Source organism: Pezoporus flaviventris, unplaced genomic scaffold (genome assembly GCF_033815535.1).
Source record: "Pezoporus flaviventris isolate CSIRO_AGI_PZ_B2104156 unplaced genomic scaffold, CSIRO_AGI_Pfla_v1 ptg000063l, whole genome shotgun sequence".
In the NCBI taxonomy this organism is placed as follows: domain Eukaryota; kingdom Metazoa; phylum Chordata; class Aves; order Psittaciformes; family Psittacidae; genus Pezoporus; species Pezoporus flaviventris.
The window spans coordinates 4,975,074-4,995,314 of NW_026892611.1; the positions used below are offsets into that span (position 1 = coordinate 4,975,074).

At 46.7% G+C, this 20,241-nt stretch overlaps 1 protein-coding gene across 3 annotated transcripts in view; it reads left to right on the forward strand.

Moving 5' to 3' along the window:
- The window catches only part of CALN1 (calneuron 1), a 133,173-nt gene extending 113,529 nt beyond the window's left edge, over nt 1-19,644 (forward strand). For all 3 annotated transcript variants that reach the window (XM_061470330.1, XM_061470331.1, XM_061470332.1), the window contains 2 exons: nt 11,520-11,673; nt 18,061-19,644. In XM_061470330.1, coding sequence (XP_061326314.1) covers nt 11,520-11,673; nt 18,061-18,188 — 282 coding nt within the window. In that variant the 3' untranslated portion in view covers nt 18,189-19,644. The remainder of the gene's footprint in view (nt 1-11,519; nt 11,674-18,060) is intronic.
- The last annotated feature ends 597 nt before the right edge of the window (nt 19,645-20,241 follow it).

Sequence of the window (20,241 nt, forward strand, 5' to 3'; positions counted from 1 at the left end):
ACTTCCTGGACCATCAGTGACAGTCCTCAAATCTCCATCAGCACTCACTGCTGGTAGTGGGGAGACATCCCTGACACCCATTTCTGTTTCAAATTGCCATACACCATGGTGCAGGTACCAAGCAAATACCCTAGTGGGTTCACAGCTACTGGAGCAAGCCCAGGTCTTGGAGAGGGTCTGCATTAGGCATTCAACCCTCCTGTTCAACTCCCATTTGCTTGAGAATTCAATTCCCATGGTCAGATCTGCTGCAAAAGATAGCCTGAAGCATCCAAAAGCATTTATGTACTGTGATATAGCACAGAAAAATATAACAGTTAAGCAGTTCAGACAAGGTAATGAGAGATTGTGCAGAATCAGCTACATCCAGTATGTCCTCTGTATAAAGGAGTGTGTCCTCTGTACCACTGAAGTAAAGACCCATCCCAGAGACCTAGTGTCACGGTCATGAGATGAAGATTTTGGTTGCTAGGAGGGTTTCCATTGCTCTCCCAGTGGGCCCCCAAAAAAGCAGGATGTCTGATGCAGAGCTCTTAAAGCCGTCACCAAATCATTGAATTACAGAATGGTTTGGATTGAAGGGACCTTAAAGCTCATCCAGTTCCAACCTCCTGCCACCCAAGCATGCGTCATTGCTTCTCGTCCTGAACCTGAGATTGTCACCAGATGTGCTGCTTTTATTCTATTTCACCTGCACTCTGCTGTGTGTCCTGTGCTGGGCTGTGTTTTGTGGGCACTAGGGCCAAGAGCTATTCACCTGCTGCTGCTCCCCGTGGCCTCCTGAGCTTTTCTGCAGCCTGGTACCAGCAAAACCTGGCAGCAGGTCCCAGCCGAGATGCTCATATTTCCCATGCTCGAGGTGCGAGCACTCTGTGCCTCCCTCCTTGTTTCAGACCTGCTGCTCTGAGTCATGCATTAAAATTAGTTTCCTGAATTGTATTTTTCTTGCAGTGACAGCTGATTTGTATTTTCTTCCTTCTTGGCTCTGGTGTATCGGTAGCTGGCAGGAGCCAGCAAATGCTAAGAAGTGAATTGCTGGAGGGGACTTCAGAATTGATCACCTTGTTTTTACCATGGCAAGGAAAAAAACATGTACTCCGAGCAGCAGAGTAACATAGCAGCTACTCCAGGCTTTACTGAACTTTCTACCTCGCAGTTTTCAGTTGAATTAATCTTGTTTTCAAACAATGGTCATTATGCAGAGAGCAAGAGGTTACATACAACTAATTACAAGATACAAATAAAATGAAAAGACAAATCCACATCCTAGCACAATGTGACAGAGAGAAACAAATCAGAAAGTATTAAAATCACTTGTGTCTTTTCTTCAGATCTTTTGAGCCTTGGTGCACAAACACTGACTTTTCATATGCTCTGCTCTTGAATTACTGAAGTGCCAAAGTGGAGAGGCTTTTGCTCTGTGTTTCTCTCTCTAGCTCAATTTGATATTCATCAGCTTTCTTTAGAGCTTTAGACTTGTCAGGTAAGATCCATGACAGGCATAAGCCAAGTGGGGAGCTTCGTCATCAGCTCATGGCTAATGTATAATAATGCAAGCCATGGGGATTGGAGGGCAGATGTGATGGACTTTAGAACTCCAGTTTCTACAAGTTGTGGGGGAGGCTGTGAAAACAGCAAAATCCAGACCATAGTAAGCTATGAAACAAGGAGACCAACCTAAAACACAAATGTAGTTTGGCTTAAGAGCAGCCTGAGATGCTGCTTTCTGTCTATCTTAGCTTTACCTGGCACTAGACAGCAGCTTTAGAGGGTCTGTTTGCTGCCTCGTTACTATTAGTTTTTCTTAACCATCATAATACAGTGTCAAGGGTGCCCCAAGTTCCTCACAGTAGCTCTCAGTTTCCCTAATAAAGCTTTTATTAATTATTAGTTCCCTCCCTGCATTGCAAGAACACGTCTCACCTTCTAATTCACTTCTCCCACGTTCTCAAAACATTTGTAACTGTTAAGTAAAAAATTGGTTTCCTTTGGCAAAAGGCTTTCAGGAGCCATTCAGCAGCAGGGCTCGGCCAGTTCATTCACTTTGCTTGGGTTCCTGCTGCCTGATCTAATTCAGAAGCAGCTTAAAGATTGTTTTTCCAGGCAGTGATGCTGCCCATGGCTGTGTACAAAAAATGGGGAGAAGAGCAGTGGGTTGATTTCAGTCTGTTTGGTGAAGCAGACAGGACAGGTTATTTTTGTTAGACACTGGCTCTCATCACTTCATAATCCTTCTGTGCTTGCTGGGTGTCAGGTTTATCATTACTAAGGGAAAGCAACAGTCCACACTCCGGGTCTGCAAAGCTGCTTTGCTGGCACCTCTCACAGCATGAGCTTTAGCTCTGGAGCATTCAGTGCAGCCCAAAGTGCCCTCACATCTTTGGTCAGTCCATGCCTGGATCAAGACATGAATACTTCTTACCCAGTGCAGCCAGACACAGGAGGCACTGTCCCCCAAGGGTCCCACGTGTCCCTCTGGGGTGCAGACCCCTCTGCCCCTCATGGGGGAGCATCTTGAAAGGCAAAGAATGAAGGCTGTTTTTTTCTTGCAAAACATGGGGTTTTGGCACACCCACATAAAATGACCTGTTACAAAACCCCCTTGTGCTGTCACAGATTGAACAGAGGGGAACAGGACTGCCTAAAAGCTGCTGCCCGCAGTGGGACATGCAAGCATCACCAGCCCAGGGCACATTTCACTTCATCCCACTGGTGGATTTCCACTGGGGAGATGAACCCAGTAGAAAATCTGTGGGGTAGGCTGGAGGTGCTCGCTCCCACATGGGAATGCCCAGCTCTAGCCCTAATTAAATCTTGTGAGTTTGCTCCTCCAAGAGGCTCCCACAGGCCCCACATTGAAGGTCAAGACGTTGCAGGCCTATTTATGTATGTGCTTTGATTAGGAGCAGTCTGGGAGCTTGTTGCTGAGGCCTGGGAGCTTTAAAACTAAGCAAAAGAAATCATTGGAGCTTGTTAATTTGTACTTCAGCCTGAGAGCATTCTCTAATTAAAAAATAACCAAACCACTACTTCTCTGTGTTTTGGTTAAACTATTTAGATTTAATTGAATGGGCCCAGGATTAATGTTGCTACTGTGTTTTATGTGGGGATACTGTGATTTACCTATTGGGGGTCTATTTCTCTTAGCCCAGTCTAATAATAATTATATCCCAGCTGTGAAGTGAGGATAACCTGCTGATAACCTGCTCCCCTGCTTAAAACATCACTTCAGAGAGCTAAGGTCTGCGTTTACATAAAGGACAGCACCAAGCTCACCAGCTGGTGAGGTCTAGCAGAGGGAACTGTCCTGGTTTGTCCTTGTGCATCCAGGACTGTACAAGAGGAGTTCTTTACAGACCAGCTGTCATCAGCATTTTCCATCACCAGACCCAAACAAACAGCAGTCTCTTCAGGGGTTCGTTTTAGAAACATGCTGAAAGTGATTTGTGTCCCAGGAATCCTGTGTCATGCAGCCAGAAGGTTTAAGGGGTGCTCTAAACCAACACTAGGTACAGGTTTGGGCTGGACAGGACCTCAAAGCTCATTAAGTTCTAACCCCCTGCCACAGGCAGGGACACCTTCCACTAGAGCAGCTTGCTCCAAGCCCCATCCAACCTGGCCTTGAACACTGCCAGGGATGGGGCACCCACAGCTTCTCTGGGCACCCTGTTCCACCCAGATAAGCTGGTAAAGGAGGTTGTTTTGATTCATACACACAATGATGTGTAATCTGCACATATCAGTGCCTCTTGCAGAGCTACCTGCATCCCAGAGTGCTCTTCAGTAGTCCCACATGGGCTATAGGGTGCCTGGAGGGGCACACAGGCGGATACCCATGGACCATGTTAGCTTTTAATGCCACATAGACTCATAGAATGGTTTGGGTTGGCAAGGACCTTAAGATCACCTTGATCCAAACCCCATCGTTTCATAGTGCAGACTCAGTCCATGTGCTTGGGGTTAAAGGTGCTGTGAACATGCACTTCAGTCTGCTTTTCCTTTATCAATGTGTGTATGATTCCCTGCTGACACTGCTGCCGGGAAGCACGGAGCAACCCGCCGTTACCCAGCACAGAAATGAGCCTGTTACTATGGAAATGAGCTTGTTACCCCTTCCCGGCAGGCAAGGTGTGCTGCACCGGGGAAGCTGGCTGCTCCTTAAGGCTGTGGGACAAGGGTTCTGGATGACAGCACCCTGGGTGGGATGGAGAAGCTGTGGCAAGTGGCTGGGTGCTGAGATAGCTGCAGGGCAGGGTGGCCCAGGGCACATCCCATGAGTGGAGACAGCTTGAGTGAGCAGACAGGCACTTGTGGTGTCACACAGCCCCAGCATCATGGGGGTAAGCTTGTCAGTTTATACCTACAGGGGCACTGGGTATGTGTATGTACAGAAGAGGCCAAGCACTTCCTCGTGGAAAGTGGAACCGCTTCCAGTGCTTCCTGTGAGCCATGGAAGAGCAGGATGGAGAAACACCTCATGGGTGTGCTGGCTGCTGGCACCCAGGGCAAGCAGGGCACTCAGTCCTGGGCTCCAGCCCCTGGCAGGATGGGACCATGACCTTCCACAGCAGCACAGCTGTGCAACATCATCTCTGGGGAGGAAGAGATGATATATCGATGGATGAAGCTCTTACAGGTTAAAAGGGGGATCGTTGGAGACCCCTGTGAGCTGCCAAGGCCAGATTTATACCTGCTGTCTTGCAAAAGCCCCTTCTCCACCGGTGTGCTGGGACGGTGGCATTCAGCAGAGAGGACACCCAGGGCCTTGTCTTGGCGGGGTGACAGCATGCTCTGAGTACCCTGCCAGGCTGCGTGCCCGCAATGAGCATCCCAAGGGGAAGGTGCTGTTTGCTCCATTCCCACAACCACCCCAGGTTAGGGTGAGGGCATTTGTTTGACATCCCCAAATGATGTCCCCTGCAGGGGAGCTGACAGCACAGAGGGGCAGGCAGCTCTCTGGTCTTTGGTGAGGATTATTACACTTCAGCCCTCTCATAGGAAGCTCTTCTCAGTGGCTAAACAGAAGAGGTAGGGGGTGAGTAATGCACTGGGTTCAGAGAGGAGCTTATGCTCTCCCTTGCACTGCCCCATCATTTCCTCCCTGTAGAAGGGCAGCAAGCTGGGACAAGGCTGCTGTCAGCAGGTCCATGTGAGACCTCCACAGATGGCTGTGGCATAGCTCACAGAGACAGAAAGTGCTTTACACACATAGGAACAGACCCAGACCCTGCCACAGCCACAAAGCAGCCCTGAGGCACGTCTGCATGCTACCCCCTGTTCCATAAATGCAACTGCATTGGCCAGGAGCAAATGGTATAAAGGCAAACAGAAGTAGTGATGGGGAAAACAAAAGGGACTACTCCATCTTCAACTTGTGGCACGTAGTCAGCCAGCCTCCATAGGGACATATGCATGGAGCAGAGCAAAATATATCTTCTGTGCTTTCATTGCCAGCTCTAGGGGACTCCCACCCCTCCTGCAATGGATGTGTGGGCCAGGAAGGAGAGGTGGGCAGAGGAAATCAGCTTTGCTGTAACGTAGTCATGATTTGGGGGAACACAAAATGTTGCTGCTTTAAAACCAGCAGCGTGTTACAGGTTGTGAAGTGCTTTGTCCCTCTATCCCAGGGGAATCATGAGAGTCGCTCAGGTCTTGGGGTGACAAAAGTTCTCCCTTTAGTGGCATGTTAGCTATAAAGAAATTGTTCTCCCTTTAGTGGCATGTTAGATATAATGGGAAACCCTCAGATTTGGAGGGGGTGTATGTCTGGACATTTGGAAAATATTTCAGATGGTCCCATATTTTTTATATGCATATACACACGTGTGTGTATATATATATACATTTTATATATATATATAATGAATTATATGTATATAATTTATTTTACATTTTGTACTTGACATTTTATAATAGATATGCAATAAGACAATATGTATTATATATGTATATAAATACATCTAAAATCTCATCCAGGAGCTTTTACGGGGGGGGGGGGGCTGCCACAGTGCTGTGGGTTGAACCAGCACTCGCTGCCTCTTAGGCATGAGTAGTGAGTCCTTCAGCCTTCACAGCACAGCAAATCCCATCTGCAAACACAGCTTCACCTGTGGGAGTTCGCTGCCTCTCTGCATTGCCTCCCTGCCCTGCCCCTCCAGGCTCCTGCCTCCTCCAGCATATGCTGTTTTCTTCTCGTTATAATATTTCCATGGCTGAGCTTATCTGGGAGGTACAGTCAGTACAAAACGGCCATTCATCCAGCCCCCGGGCAGAGATGGGAATGTGTTCGATTCCACATGGAGCACAGTGGGGTTGTGCACTTTAATACATAGGGAACGTGCAGCATTGGTCCTCTGGAAGAGTCCCAGAGCAGTAGTTTCTGAGCTCAAAGCCTGCCTGGCTCAAAGACCAGCTGCACATTCTGCTGTGAGCACTCGCAGAGCTGCCTGTGCTCAGAGCCTGTGCTCAGGAACAACGTGCCTGTGGTCAGCACAGCACAAAGCCCAGCTGCTCTGCAAAGAGTTAGTCCCAGTGTTTTTTTTGGGCCATGTTCCCTGTTGTGGCAGAGCCAGGCTGCAATTGCCTTGCAGGTATTTCAGGCACAGGGCCGACATGCAATAGGTCTAAGAGCAAAAAAAAAGTGTATCTCATCATTCAGAGATTATCAAGAGCTGCCCCACGCTAGAAATCTATGAAATGCAGGTGTGGTGCTTAGGGACATGGTTTAGCGATGGAATTGGCAGTGTTAGGTCAGTGGTTGGGCTCGGTGATCTTTCCAACCTAAATGATTCACTGATTCTAGAAGCTTTTGGTTTTGCAGACCTGATTTTCAAAAGCACCAGGCACAAGCCTGCTCTCATGCTGCTGTCTCAGTCTCCATTTGGAGCCTTCAACAGCCCAAGATAACCTTTTCAGATGGCTTACATGGGAAATTGTGCCAAATAAACTGAGAAAAAATAAGCATCCAAGTGCTCTCCTGGCTAAACCCATCACTGCCAGAGGAGCCAGTCCTGCCTCTTGTTGAGGAGAGCATTTTTACCATGTGGCTTCAAAGATTTACAGGTCACCAGGGTCACCCCACTCACTTTGCTGCAGGGTCCCAGCCTGGCATCACCCCATCTGCACAGCAGTGAGGCCAACTTAGGATTCAAGAGAGGAGCCTCCCACTCTGTTTTTAAAAGCAGAGCTGATATTAAAGGAAATTATCATACATAATATTTCAGAATTTAACTCTTCAAAGAATCAAGCTCTTCCCATAAGGTCATTTCTTTGCATAGAGCAGAAGAAGAGCATGCCAGGTAGGACACAGAAGTATCTGAAGAAGCTGCTGGGAGTGAAACTAGTGCTCTGCAAGCATGGCAGCTGTCATTATGCTGCAGGTTTTGGAAACTGGGGATAGGGAAACTGAAGAAGGGCCACAAGGATGACTGGGGGTCTGGAGCATCTCCTTTATGAGGAGAGATTGCAGGAGCTGGGCCTGGTTAGTCTGGAGAAGAGCAGACTGAGAGGGGATCCCATCAATGCAGATCAATATCTCAAAGGCAGATGCCAGAAGGATGGTGTCAGACTCTTCAGTGGTGCCCAGTGACAGGATGAGGAGCAGTGGCTGTAAACTGAACCACAAGAAGTTTCACCTCAACACAGAATCATAGACTCATAGAATATGAGGAAGAGCTTCCTCCTGTTGGGGGTGGCAGAGCACTGGAGCAGGGTGCCCAGGGGGGCTGTTGGGTCTCCCTCTCTGGAGACATTCAAACCTGCCTGGACATGTTCCTGTGTGACCTGCTCGAGGTGTCCCTGCCTTGGCAGGGGGTTGGACTGGATGATCTCCAGAGGTCACTTCCAACCCCAACGATTCTGTTATTCTGTGATTCTGCAACTTTGCTTTCATTCCAAGCAGGAAATTTAATTCCAGGAGGAGTCAGGAAGCTACAGGCTGGATCAGATCAGGTCCACTTTCCCTTCCAGATACCTCCTGGGACAACATCCTCCAACTCCAGGAGATATTTCTGGTGGAGACAGTTACTGAGGCCCACAGAAACTGCAGTGGACAATTCCTGGTGCTCTCCATAGAAATCAAACATACCTCTACCAGTACGGGTTTTCATTCAGGACACTCACTGCATCACCTGGGGCATTTGAGCGTCAGCATTAGGCACACTTTGTTTCTTTATCACTGCTTACAGCGTATTGCAGGAGCACTGCTTCAGAAGTAGCATCATTGATTTCTTCTAATTGTAAATCCTATAGAAAGTTTTAAGCTTGCAACTGTCCCAGTTTTGCTCTCAATGGAGCCAATAAATGTGAAGAGTTGCTCCCAGGTTACTGTCATCACAGCAATAAAAAGCCAATGTAATTGAAAAGTGAATCAGGGAAACTGTCAGACTGGGGAGCAATGATAATAGCAGAAACTACCTGAGGGCCCAAGCCCAAAGCAAAGTCTTGTCACTGGCTGCACAGAGCTGGAGCCCATTCTGAACACACTCCTGTGCTGGTACATATCTAACAGAGGACATGAACCCTGTGTGAAAATACTAGAGCATAGAGCAAAGCAGGAGCAATGACCATGTGCTTGCCAACAGGCCAAGCACTCGGTGGATGAGCCAACAAAGGTGATTTTGAACCCCATCTGAGATGGTTCCTCTTCCTAAAAGGCAATATTACAATGGAACTATAATCCAGTAATTTCTCCCTATATTAGCATAAAGCTTAAAAGCAAAAGTTGGAGATGCAGCAGCAAATGCATATTTGTCAAGAGAACAATTATTTCCCACTAGGTAGATTAACTGGTGCAGGAAGACCCAAACCCCCACAAGTCATTACTGTTCTCACATTGTTAAGATCAGACAATAAGCATGGTTGTGTTTGTAATCCGGATAGCTTGAAGCAAAGCAACAAGCAGCATCACAGAAGACTCTGAAAAAGCCTCTTAGTGTCAATGCTGGTATAGAGGGAGACTAGAAAAGACTTCTGAGAGGGAGAGGAAAGTAGCAGCATATGTCAGCATTGGCAGTGGTATGTACCGAGGTGAGTTTTCACACCTGTAGCTCTGGAGGCTGGCACAAAGGAGGAGGAAGCTGATTTGGAGATGTTGCTCTTCCAACACAGTCATCTAGGGACATAGGGAGGTAGATACTGAAGAAGTCAACTGTCTTTTACTCTACATAAGGACAGGATGCATGCAGCATATCGGAGGTCTCTTATCCTCAGATCACTGCCCATGTAAAGTCTGTGAGCACTTCTAATTAAGTCTTAAGGAGGCCCACACATCCCTGCAGCTATCCTCTAAAAGGAGTGCAAGTAAAGAGCAGGTCTTGGGGACAGTGCTCTGGGCTGTGAAGCATTCACAGGGGTGAACATCCACCTGGTGATGGGTGAACACAGGTTTTGAACAGCTTCTAGAAGGACTGTTCCCTGAAAGGGGAGAAAGCAAACTTATAAACTACAGCAATAAAAGTTTGTATTGGCCTCAGAGAACTGCCCCTGAGCCAAGAACAAGAAGTAAACCCCAATGCAGGCTGAACATCACACACTGATGAGATTGGGGTGGGGTAACTACATGCAGACAGACTGCTTCTGTTGCTATGACGTAACCGCTAGGATGAAATTATGGGTTTGGCATATGGATGGAGTCAGGAAGATGCTGGGGCTCAAGTTCAGGTTTGAGTTTCTCCAAGGCAAAGACACCAACAAAGTGCAGGATAGGTGGCTGATGAGGCACCATTGCTTTTACCTCCATAAAAGTGCCAGTGTGCAATCAATACTGCAGGAAGCAGACCTGGAGGGATGTAAACCCTGGGCAGCCTCAAGGCACTCTGAAAACCTCCACTAACAACGCCTTCCAACACCCCTGTGAGGCAACTATATGCATTAACTCCCATTTCCACACTTCTAGCTGCCAAGAGAAATGCTTTAAATAATGATGCAGGTTGAGAAGCACACAGCTGCTTGATTTTTACTTGCTCTTTTAGCATTAAAGCAAGCAGAATACAGGTGCTGAGATTTCCTCACGCACAACAAAGCAGGCTGGAAATCTGTGACTAAATACCAGGGATTTGCAATCCAGCTTTGAACTGTGCAACAAGGAGCCACTGGTGACAATTGTGCGCTCGCTATTTTTAGCTGGGCAGTGTGAACACTGAATCCCTGAGGAACAGGGACAGGAGCAAAACCATCAAACCCACCAGGCTTGCTTTTCAGAGAACTCATTTGGGGCAAAGAGAGGAATTGTGTCTTTTGCCCCTGCCATCCACTTTTCCACGCATTTTCTGCACCAGGTTTTTGAATGTTGGAGATGATAAACAAATAGAACCATAGAAATCAGTGCTACAAATGGAACAATATAAATGTGTGAAAATCTGCCTGTGCACACACATACACATATATATTTTAGGGTCCAGATTTAATCGAGGTGCACTTAGTTTTCCTAGTTAACCACTTTGAGGATTAATGTTTTTGCCTCTATGCAATGTGCAGCAGTGGTGAGGGAAGACACTCTTAGATTACACGCCAGGCATCTCAGAACTGATAAGGTCTGTCCTGTCCTCATCAGGCTGGAGGGGAAAGGAGTGGGAACTTCTTGCTGCACTATTTCCAGAATGCTGGCTGTGCAATCTGACCTTATGCTCTTGGCTGCAGAAGTGGGCACAAGCTTGTGTCACCTTTCCTTCACGGCAGCATTAAGCCAGAGGTGTTTGGCCTTTTGGGGTTTCTTGAAGGGCGTACAGGTCCTGATGCTCACTGTTTGCTGCAGGCAAGCCTGTGTTCTGGGAGAGTTTAAGGTGCTGTTTAGAGGAGGATCATCTGCTGCACAGTGGGTGACTTGAAGCGTTACCACCCTTCTTTACTGACTGCACTGGAGGCTCAGGGAGACTCATATCCTCACCTGGTGCTGCAAGTCAGCCAATGTCTTCTCTTCCGTACCTTGGCAGATATTAATACCACAACCGTTACACATGTGTAAAGTTCCTCTGCTGCAAAAACGCTCATTTCTATCTATTCTACAGAAACCACCTGGTTTAAATATCTGGTGTGTGTAAGAATAACATTTATCTACATGATCTGCAGCTAAGACGGAAATGTTTTCTGCTTGTGCTTACCACAGAGGCCCAATTGGAGAGTTAGAAGGTAAAAAAAGGGGCAGAGACAAGGTTGTGTCTCATGGCAAGGTGTAAGAGCTATTAGGGGAATGTCTCAGGGTTTTATCTCTGTTGGGATGGCCAGGACTGATACCAGATTGCTGCACCTCCACCCTGGAAAACCAGTCCTGGCATAGGGCTCTGTTTCTCTTCTGCTCTACCAACATGAAGTAAGCTGGCAAGAGCTGTGGCAACATCCATTTCCAACATTCACACTGTTAGTGTTAAATGAACCCAAAAGAGCAAAATTTGCAAAGTTATATTGAGGTGTTGAAATGAGGTTGGAAAAAACCTATGAGAGGGAGCTGCAACAAGCCCACATGCCTCTTCCTCCAAGTACCAGCCCTGCAGTGCCTGAGTCTAACTCTGTTCTTCCCACAGTTTGACATGCAGAGGATAACACTGGAAGAGCTGAAACACATCCTCTACCACGCCTTCCGGGACCACTTAACGATGAAGGACATTGAGAACATCATTATCAATGAAGAGGAAAGTTTAAATGAAAACTCTGGCAACTGTCAAACAGAGTTTGAAGGTGAGAAGGAAAGTTTCTGTGTTTCTGTACAATTCTCTTTCTGCTTCGCCTGTAAAGCTCACTCAGATCTGTGACATGCAATGGGCAAGGATGCATGGAGTTAGCATGGAGTTACTTTAGAGTAAGTAGCAATGACACAGAGAACTCAAGAGCTGCCATTAGCCTTCTTCCATGTGGTCTAAATAAATCTGATCCTGTTTCAGGCAGGAGGATGAACTAGTGGGTGCCTTATGGCTCTCCTTCCTCTGATGGGATTCAGGCAGAGGGATGTGCAGCCCATGCTGAGGTGAGTATCTAAGATAGACTGAATTTCCCTACAGAAATACACATATCTCATCCCATCATTGGAAGACCTTATTGGCACTGGGTCCTGCCCTAGCAAGCTGAGTTAGGCTCCACCAGTTTTCTGTTGTCTTCCCATAAACAGAAAGATCTTCTGCTCTGGGGTCCCAGGGAATATGCAATATTCAGGCTACATATATATGCAATATATGCAGGCTACACAGGTACACCCCAGGACAGCTCATCTCAACCCATCTGAGAGCATCTGCAAGATCAAGGTCTAAGCAATCCTCAGGAGTAGCTAGAGAAAGGAAGATGTTTGCTTTGACTGCTGTAGCTTTACACAGCATCCTCTCAGCACTGCAACAAGACCACCAAGTAATCAGCAACTGTGATCAAACAGAGCCTCAACTTTTACAGTGGGTTTTGCACTCTGAATGGAGTCAACACTGGCAAGTACCTCTCCTATTTTCAGCCACTTCAGAAGAAGCATTTACTTGGCCAGAGGAATTTGTGCTGCTCCAAATACTTGCTGGTTTGATCAACTAAACATACAAAATCATCTAAATCAGCAAACATACTAAATCGTCTCAAGTCGCCCCTTCCAACCCAAACCATTCTATGATTGGGTTGGAGAACTTGATGTGGAAAAAAATGTAAAGGATTTGGCTTTATTGAGCCTCAAGAAGGGAAGTCTCAGGAAGATCAGGGGTGCATGTCCCATCCTTACCAGTGTTCAAAGCCAGGTTGGAAGGGGCTTGGAGCAACCTGCTCTAGTGGAAAGTGTCCCTGCCCATGGCAGGGGGTTGGAACTGGATGAGCTTTAAGGTCTCTTAAACCTCCCAGCCCAAACCAGGCTGGGATTCTGTGGAAAGTCCAAGGAGATCCTTAACAGAGAACTTCAGGGTTTCTGCACATTGCCCTGGGACAGCTTCTGTGCTTTCCCACCCACAGCAATGCCACTTTGCATAGGCCATTTCAGGAGAAATGCTGATACTCTGAGGGATCAAACAGCCTCTGAAAGGGCACAAGGCAGAGACACTGAAGCGTTGTTCAAACAAAGGATAAACAGTGCAATTCTTAGCTTGGCTAATCAATGGGATTCAGCAGCTCTAGCCAGTACACTCACCCTCTGCTAAATACTGCAGAAAAGAGGTAGAAGAGCAGAGCTGAATGTTAAAAAGCCTGCAGGAGGGAGGCAAGAAGCATTGCTCTTCAAATCCAGCCAAGCAGCACTGGGTTTTTGTTCCTCCTGGAGAGCAGCAGGGAGGAAGAGAGGCTTTACTTACATAAATGGAGTTGCTAGTCCTCACTGACCTCCTGATTCAGAGGAGGCATGAGCCAGCTGTCACCACAGCAAGAGACATGCAGGCTTCTTTCAGCTTCACTACTTGGGTGAACTATTATTCCAGTCACAAAAGAAAAAATGGGTCCAAAACCCTAAATGCTCAGAATCTCATTCTGGAAGTCCCAGCTTCCAAAAGTACAGCAAGAACAGCTTTTCTCGTGGGATGTTGGCATTGCTGGTGCTAGGCAGAACCTAGAAGCAAAACAGACCCTTTTTTTAGATGTTAGAAATACACACACACACACGCACAAATCCACCAGAGAATAAAGATCAGCTGAACACTGCCAACAAAGATGCAAAGTTTTGCTTCAGGTCCCAGAAGAAGGGGGACAGTTCTGGTCCATGGCAGCTCTGACATGAGCATTTCTCCCAGGAAAGGCAGGCTGAGAGCAGGTTCTGTCCCTGCAGGTCTCCAGCCTGGACATGCCATTACCTGAATGACATACTTGTGCCTTGAGCGTTCCCGTTTCCCAAGCACTAAGATCCCCATAGGGCTCAAAAGCAGAAATTATAGGGCCTCATGGCATAAATCAATGGTACCAAGGGAGAGCTGTCATGAAGGATGAACAGCATCTCAGTCTAGCTTTAAATGGCTGTATAGAACTGCCTCCATGTAAGGCAGTCACCTTTTACTCACTTCTTAATTAGTGGAGTGAAAAAGATGCTTTTTGGGTATAATTCCTCAAGCTTATTTTAGGTGTTACCTTGGGGTAAGATGAATTGCACCTTAAAGAGCACCTATTTCTTTCAATTCTAAAGGTAGCCTAAAGGGACCAGTTTAAAGGCTCACATCTATATTTAATCTACATTTCACACATCTCACTGAAACATCTTTAACTATGGGTAGGAATGAAGCCAGGATGAGCCCCGATGGTTTTCACTGAGATTTGGGAATGACTCCTAAGTGAAGAGACTGAGCAGTAGTACCGTGCTGAAATGGGGGATCTCCACTCACTGTCACCTCTGGGTATGTTCTTGCCATCAAAGAGAAGCCCCCAAACCCTTCTCTGTCCTGTGGACAGAGATATTCCTCCCTCCTCCACAACTGGGGTTAAGCTGGCTCAGCCCTGCATGAGCAGATTTCTGTAATTCTCACAATTGCCATTTTGGCTTCTTGTCATAAGGTCTTTACAACTATATAATGTCACTCCTTTATCAGCATGGATGATATTACCTTGCATCTCTCTCCCACACTCATACACACACAACCACACACACACTTTAACCAAAATACAGTATTTATATTATGGTCAGGGGCAAGGGCAGGATTTTGTTCACTTCATTCTAAACATTAGAGTCATTTTCAAGACATCAAGTCTAGGCTTACATTACAACCTTCCCTCCTATAGATCATAGAATGGTTTGGGTTGGAAAGGAGCTTAAGATCATCTAGTTTTTTTAGGGAGGAGAATGAAGTTGAGAGCCAGGAAGAGTGTATGTTTTTATGAGAAGAGACACAAGAAAAGGACATGGGTTTGCAGCGACCTTGTACAACCAGAAATCCTAGTACAAAAATAATCTGCCTGGCAGTTCCCTTTATCCAAACACTCATGACATCAAGCTGGTGGCAATCAGGAGCGCCGGCTGGTTACAGTGACCCATGCTGTCCGCCATGGGTATTTCATCCTTAGCCCTGACACTCAGATTAACTGGATGTACAAGAGCTGCTGGCACAGCTCCTCTCCCTGCTCCTCACAAACAAGCACTGGGAGCATCCACTTCTCAGCTAAAGGCTTGGGAATGAAAAACTGCCCTCTTAAAATGAAAATAACTCCCAGCAGCCAGAGAGAGCAAATATCACTCACCTTTGGCAGGGTTATGACAGAAGCCACTATAAATACACTGTAGCTGCTCATGTTAGCAAGCCTTTTTCTGCAGGTAAGAAAGCTCTTGGTGCTTATCCTTGACCATCTCAAACCCATCATGGGCATCGTGACCAGCACAGCAGCCACAGTCAGTGGACTGGTGCACCCTGAAATGGAATGGACCCTTTAACCTCATGTCCTGGTGAAGAAGTTATAGTGAAGTTGTAGTGACAGGACAAGGGGTAATAGGTTAAAACTTAAACAGGGGGAGTTTAGGTTGGATATAAGGAGGAAATTCTTTCCTGTTAGGGTGGTGAGGCACTGGAATGGGTTGCCCAGGGAGGCTGCATCCCTGGCGGTGTTCAAGGCCAGGTTGGATGAAGCCTTGGGTGGCATGGTTTAGTGGGAGGTGTCCCTGCCCATGGCAGGGGGGTTGGAACGTGATGATCTTAAGGTCCTTTCCAGCCCAATGATTCTATAATTCTAAGTTAAAGTGATGGTAGCTCTGCCACTAGTGACATCATGGTGACCTCCTCGCCCGCCTGTCCCTTGCATTTTGAGAAGATGAAGGATGTCCCAGCCTCAATTTGCCTTTGCTTCTTGAGATCTCATTTACATGAGTCTGTGAGGTGCTCTCCCTGCTAAGAAGGGGCCAGGACATCTCCAGAGGAGCTTCAGGCTCTGACCATATTTAAGGGACCAGCTCATGTTCAAACCCCACCGTGTCCCATGGGTATTAAAAACTCCTGCTGGCAACCAAATTCAAAAGAGATTGAGCATCCAGGAGTGCCAGCTATGGAAATGAGCTGGGAAAAGCACAAAGGATCTGTGAATGTGGAGAAAGGAGAGAAGTGAGGGCAAAACCTCACCAGTTAGCAGGAAGGGCAAGTGGTTCTTCATATTTAAGAGGACAATTCACAAAGCAGCATGTACTTGTGTTCACAGTAAAGAAAGTCAGTAATTTCAGCTTCTTTGTCTTCCTATGGATTGCTAGAAGGCAGAGGAACTGTAATACTCATCATCTTCCTGGAGTAATTCCTACTGAGCCCCAGCCAGCAACAACCAGTCTCTCTGGTTTTGCAACACCTCTACATTTCAGCACAGACCCTTCCCCTTTCCTCTGGAGTTATTTGGTAGGTTATTTGACTATTTGGTGTACCTTCAGTCAGTAAAGAACAATAATGATGATTTACCTGGATCCTGCTGCCTTAAAGCTCTATTTTTACTTGATGCTATAACAACAGCCTGAAGAAATTGTTGAAGTAGGGAATGCTTCTGCAAGAAGCACTGAACATGCTTTACTCTTTCCCTTTGGAGAGTTGCCATCACAAAAAGCCTTGGCCACTCTTTAACTGCTGCTCTCAGTCACCATGATCAGCACCAGAGCCCCATACTGAATGTCAGTGCTGACTGTGATGGCTTGTGTCACTGTTTCTTTCTGCTGGCTGGGAGTGATTTCAAGGTACAGAAATAATAATAGAAAAGTAAAGAAAGAAATAACTAAAGCTGTGATTTAACAAGCTTTTCAACATGCCAGAGCATCCCGCACAAAGCCAAGGAACCACAGTATGGATTCTGAGCGCATTATGAAAGCAAGCAAAGGAATCAAGGAATAGAGCAAGGCAAGCAGAAAGCAAGTAATTTAAGAGAGCTGCTGTAAGAGGGATTTCATTGTCTGCACAGAATACAGCAAGTCTCATGGAGCACTGGTAGTGCCTTGGGCAGCTTGACTCAAAGTGCTGCCTAACGAGGGATTCTTGTGCCTCTGGCGCTGAGCTGATGCTGGGAACCACATGGGAGCCGGGATTTGGACATAGGCACTGCTAAATCCTGGCCAGAGGAGGTGGTGGGGGATGAAGCAAGTGTTCAAACCGCAGCATCCAGTGCTCTCTGCTCTCTGCGCAACGAGGTTTAAGCCTGGATCAGGAAAAAGTTTTCTTTCCCATATATTCTAAAAGCATTCTCCTATACTTTTCTAAACACGGGCCCTGGAGGCGTATCACAATTCTGAGCTTGTTGCCAGTCACCTGAAAGTCTCCCACCGTCACAAGTACATACGTAAGAAGAACACAACGGGTACACATCCTTTTGCAGGCACAAACAAGACCATGTGTTACTGCCCGTAGTGGCAGTGCATCACTATCCATCCCATATATGAGGATCCTCTGTGATTATCTCCAGGACCTCCAAAGCGTTTTCAAACAGATTAATATTCACATTACTCCCATACCACATATTGTTCTGATATTCATAGGTAGGGAGGCTAACACAGAGCTCAGAACTGGCTTTAGCGAGTCACAGCATGAATCCTTCAAATGCTAAAAATCCCAACTGTCTCATTTTAACTGCTGCGAATTATGCTCACCTCTTTTGGCAATTATTCTGCAAGCATTCATTTGAAAAGATTATTAATAAGTCTGAATTTGCTTAGGCACAGAAAACAGGAAGACAGTTTGGAAAAATGACTAACATACTGTGCATACTCACACTGTCTTTTATAAGTATTGCTGGGGAGCAAATCTTGAATCTCTGCTCATTCCCAGTTGCCCTGGATGAGACTAAGGGATTCACAGCAGACCAATGTTTCACATTAAAGAACTCTAGCGAAAACTTCATAAAGAGCTTTAAAAGAAATACACAGAGAAACCAAGACACGCCTAGAAGAAATTCAGACCCAGTTGAGAGAGAAAGGACTTCCTGCAGTATGAGAGGGTGGTCTATTAGGGAAGTTGGTTTGGAAGTAATGAAAGGTAACGTGGTTTATTTGGAAATGCCCCAGGAGGGAGAGGTAAGACTTGGCTGGTGCAGGGGACCTCTGAGGTGTGGACTAGAGGGTTCTGCCAAGGTAATAATCAGAGGCAAAGGAGGATTTCTGTGCTCAGCTGATCCTGGTGGAAAGCAAAACCACTACCTTGGCCCAAAAGCTCATCTTTCCCATGTCTTCTCTTGCAGTGCACGCCCAGAAGCAGAACAGACAGACCTGTGTACGGAAGAGCCTTATCTGCGCGTTTGCCATGGCCTTTATTATAAGCGTGATGCTGATCGCGGCCAACCAGATCCTGCGGAGCGGCATGGAGTAGCCTCTCACCATGACACTGTGAACCAAACTGACCATGCATGCGCATGCCACCGGGTGAGCTCCCCCTGAACCGACTCTCACGGCAAAGAGACAGAGGCAGGCAGATAAAGCACCATTCGACAAGGAGCCTGAGGCCAGCAGCGTAATGTGTCTTGTGAATCAACTACATTCTTTTGGCAGGGACATAAAAGGGCTGTCTTAATGCTTTAAAGGTTTTGTTTCCTAATGCAATAAAAAAAATAATATACAGGAGTCCCAACTTATTGCTTCAAAACAGCAATGGTAACTTGGAAGAGACTTACATCCAGCAGCCTGTGTGGCAGTTTTAAGGAGGCACAGCCTCATGACTTATTGCAGCAGGGCTGTCTTTTAACCTAGGGGCCGACTGACTATTCCACGTAGCTCTCCGCTGGGCCCACATTCCCAGGAAGTTGATCGTAGCATTGCCACAAGCAAGTTCTGTTTGTTTCGTTCCATGTACGCCAGCTTCACTTTGTTTTTCCCTTATGACCATGCCTTTGAGTTCATGGCATTAGAGGGGAGCTAGAGCATCCTTGTACAGTATTTTCAGAGTAAAAAGAAGAGGAGAATTTGCCAGCATCATACAAAATCTCTATTTTTGCTTCATAAACGCCACCTTTGACACAAGACTGTGGGGGAGCACGAGTCCCCTTGCCATTTTACTCCAACCGTGAATCAGGGCTTAAGAAGCATCACCCGTTTTCACACATCTCTGAGATTTGTGCAAAGTCTTCCAACCGACTCTGCAACCACCAGCACCAGTTAAAACTCCCTCTATTTGGTCCTGTCTACACATTCAGCATTTGCTTTCCAGAAGTTTTGCCTTTCTTCTGTACTGGTCTTCAACAACCTCACCTGAGATTGGAATCACGAGGAAAGCTCAGAAAGAGCTTTCCTCCCTTCTTTTTCCCTGTGCAAGTTCTTTGTTTTATTTCCTATGTCCTGGCTGTACTCTGCAGTGAAACCTCCATGTCAGACACCTTCTCATGGAGAGTTCATATTTTCACCTACATGGTATTGTGTGATTTTGACCAGCTCGCTGCTCCAGTCCCTCCCAGGAGCCATCCCACCACCACCATCCCATGGACAAGTTCCAAAGCTGAAAAGCAGACCGCAGCAAGAGGAGAAGGAATCAAACTAGAGCCTACCACCATGTGTTACATACTGTGTCAGACTTCCAGATCCTGCAAGTGTTAGTTAATTTTCCTGGATGAGATTATAATGAGCAGCAAGGAGAAGATGGAGTCATGAAGACTAGAGATAACACGTCCCATGGGAAGCAGAAGGACTGGGCGAGCCTGAAGCCAGGATTACAGCAGAAAGCACTTTTCCCTTTAAACTTGTCACAAACCCTTGCATTTACCTTCGGATGAACTGCACACCTGTGTGTCACCCCAGGAAAGATCTGATTTCCTTGTCCTCATGGGAGAGGTTTCCCAGCCAGCTGGCATGGGAAGTGCTCATGGGGCAGTCCACGGGGGCACCTGGGCACTGGAGTTGTGATGGCTTCATGGTGCTGGCTGGGTGAGCTCCCAAAATCCTGAGGAACAGCGAGATCTTGCTCCTGTAAATGTAGGTGACTGTTTCCTGTGTCACAAGAGGGGCAGGATGGCTCCCCAGGGGACTGCAAACCACCAGCTTCCCTCGTACTACACAGCAGCCTTTGACTTAAGCCTGGATCCATCCCAAAGACTCGTTTCAGGTCTTTCTTTGATTGCAAGTTTGATTGGTAACATTTAACCTGTACTTTTTACTAGTCTAATTTAAAAATCTGCTCCTCATTGTTCTGTCTCCCATCACCCCCTTAAAACTCATGTCACCCACTTTGGATTTCACCTTTAGGTGTGTGTTTCAGTTGCTCACTTCCACATGGTTGCCATTTTCCTGGTGCCTCCCCTCATATCACCAAAGGTGACATCTGCCTTTTCCAAAGCAGTTATTTTTCCATGACTTTCACAAACACAAACTTCTGTATTTCTTTTCTGCTGTGACTAAGGGAGGTCAGCTGCAAAATATTCCACAAAAAATGGCTG